The 2714-nt window shown below is 32.8% G+C and overlaps 1 protein-coding gene across 1 annotated transcript; it reads right to left on the reverse strand.

Annotated features, from left to right (window-relative positions):
• Window positions 1-459: 459 nt before the first annotated feature.
• LOC143231296 (uncharacterized) lies at window positions 460-1254 on the reverse strand (the record flags this gene model as incomplete). The annotated part of the gene is made up of 1 exon (XM_076465846.1): window positions 460-1254. A coding segment is annotated over one exon (555 nt), but the record flags the coding sequence as incomplete, so codon positions are not given.
• Between the last annotated feature and the right edge of the window lie 1460 nt (window positions 1255-2714).

Genomic DNA, 2714 nt, shown 5'->3' on the forward strand with positions numbered 1-2714 from the left:
TGGTCTGGATGGATGTGATTATATCAAACCAAAAATGCTAGTTTTTCATCAGAAGTATGTTGAGTAGGTTGAATACCATAAACAGTTGCGCATATCGCACCACTAGTTTGCACCACAATGAAAAAAAAAACTTTGTTTATATTGGAATAATGGACAATGAAGTGAAATTATAAAGTGGAAAGTTGACCCTAGCAACAATGCAAAACTGATTTAGTCCGAAATTTTTATAACCAATTTCAAACCAAACATTCTTATGACGAATAGACAGGCTGTGTCACGTGGACATTGGTCTATTTCTAGATGTCCAGTAACCTATCAATAATTTATGATCTATGCTCATTACACGACATTAAATTTGTTTCTTTTGTGATTAGGCTTCCATTGTTTTAATATTGTAACTGTCACTTTTTATTAGTTTTTTAATTATGGACGTTAAAATTATCTGACTAACTGTAAAGAAACCTTGCATATGTAATATTTATTATATCTTGGAAGAAGAACATACTGTTGGTTAAAATTTTATTTCAACATTTATTTAAACAATAAATTTCATTATATCTTCCAGAACTAAAAATTAAGACGATATGCTGGTTCTATGTTGTTGTTTTTTTAATTTACAATACAGCCTAATATTTATATAAAAAAACTAAACATTAGTTTGTATAATATTAAAAACACCTCTGAGTTTCAATACAACATTCAGACGCTTCCTGGGAAGGTTACTTTAACTAAGGCATCTTTAAGGTATCTCTGTAGAGAACTCTCCATACCAGAAACGATTTTATCTTTTGATTTCTTTGCAATTTTGTTAGCAGCATATTTTAGAATCCAGTTAAAAAGGAACGAAGCTCCAGATACCTTCGTTATCTTAAATCCCTCAAAACGAGTAACTTTTGCGGAAACCAAGGTCACCTGTCCACCGTTCAAAGGAGCTGACAGAATAATTTGTACTGCTATTTCATTTATCCTAGCGTTTAAACTTCCCTTTAGCTTAATAAATCTGTTCTGTCTGTATCTATATCTACCACTAGCACTAACTCCTGACACTCCAAGGTTCGCATTCAATACCACTTTTTTATTGGCTTCGTCATTTGTTAATGTGACGTCACCTCGTCGTCCAATACTTGAGAGACCTCTGACGACAACATCAGTAACTCGGAATTTGCCTTCATCTACTGCAGTTCCGACAACAAGAGGTTCAATTTTGGAAATGTATTCACGATTTTCTTTAGGTTTTGTAGAACTTTGTCGATGTAGTCATTCATGTTTCCAGTCGTGCGAGCGACATCTGTGAACAATAAGTAAAACGAAAATTTTGAATTCGAAAATGACGCTAAACGAGAGTTAAACAAAAAAGTTCTTTTAAGCAAATTGTGAACCAATAACTTTATTATTTCTTTGGAGAATATTAAGGTTGTTTTTAAGGTAAATGTTTGATCAAAATATCAAATCTGGTAATATTTTATTATTCATGATTTGTATGAACTCTAGAAATCTGACAAACCCTAAAAATCTGATAGAAACTTGATTATTTTTTAACAAATCGTACGATTAAAATAATAATAAACAATTGTTAACAACAATAATATTTATTACTGTAAATCGTGAACACGTATTTTGTTATCTTAAGAAGGAAAATGTGTCGTTAGGTCTATAGTACACTCAGTGTTTCGTAACGTCTGAACACAACATACAAATGACACTGCTTGATGACCAGTCAAATCAAATTTCCTTAAGAATAGGCTAAAATGAACTTAAAACTATAGTAACGATATAGACACAGTAATTATAGAAATATCTTCTTGAAATAATTTTGAGTATAAAGTTATAAAATAAGATATTTTCTACAAACGTGGTATATTCCACATATACATCTACAGACTGACTTTTTGTTGAGCTGTTTACACTAAAAGACATATTTGTGATATAAATCGTATATTTAAAACAAACTTACCTCCACTTGCTACGCATATCGTTATTAAAATAATTAGAAAACTGAAACACCTCATGATTTATAACGTCCGTCAGTATTTTAATATTTGTTATCTGAAAAAACAGAATAATAATAATTAAACTTTATTAACGTTCTTTACAATGTTCATGTTTAATATTTAGGTAAAATCAATTTCAGATCATAAGTACACAGTCTTAAGAAATGACAAAGATGGTTGATGGTTTGGTAGACAATTTTAATAACTGTATAACTAAAAGTTGTACAGTATAAAATGAATGAACTGTGAAAGTTATCAGTTGTGAGTTAGCACCGAGATAATCAGTAACAATAACTGATGTTTTCAGCACTATACAGAGACTGAGGGAGATGAACAACAAGGAGCTTGGACGTCGATACAGTCCATGTTACCACATCTTCAACCCGGCATGGCCAGGTGGTTAAGGCACTCGACTCGTAATGCGAGGCTCGCAGGTTCGCATCCCCCTTGCGCCCAACATGCTCGCCCTTACAGCTGTGGAGGCATTATAATTTACGGTCAATCCCACTATTCGTTGGTAAAAAATTAGCCCAAGAGTTGGCGGTGGGTGGGAATGACTACCTGCCTTCCCTCTAGCACTGCTAAATTAAGGACGGCTAGTGCAGATAGTCCTCGTGCGAATTTGTGCGAAATTCAAAACAAAATCAAACCACGTCTTATGAAGCCCTACCTGAATATAATTTTTTTTTTTTTCCTATTTTAGTGTGGAAGTAATATAAAAGG

Source organism: Tachypleus tridentatus, chromosome 11, assembly GCF_004210375.1.
Source record: "Tachypleus tridentatus isolate NWPU-2018 chromosome 11, ASM421037v1, whole genome shotgun sequence".
NCBI classification, from domain to species: domain Eukaryota; kingdom Metazoa; phylum Arthropoda; class Merostomata; order Xiphosura; family Limulidae; genus Tachypleus; species Tachypleus tridentatus.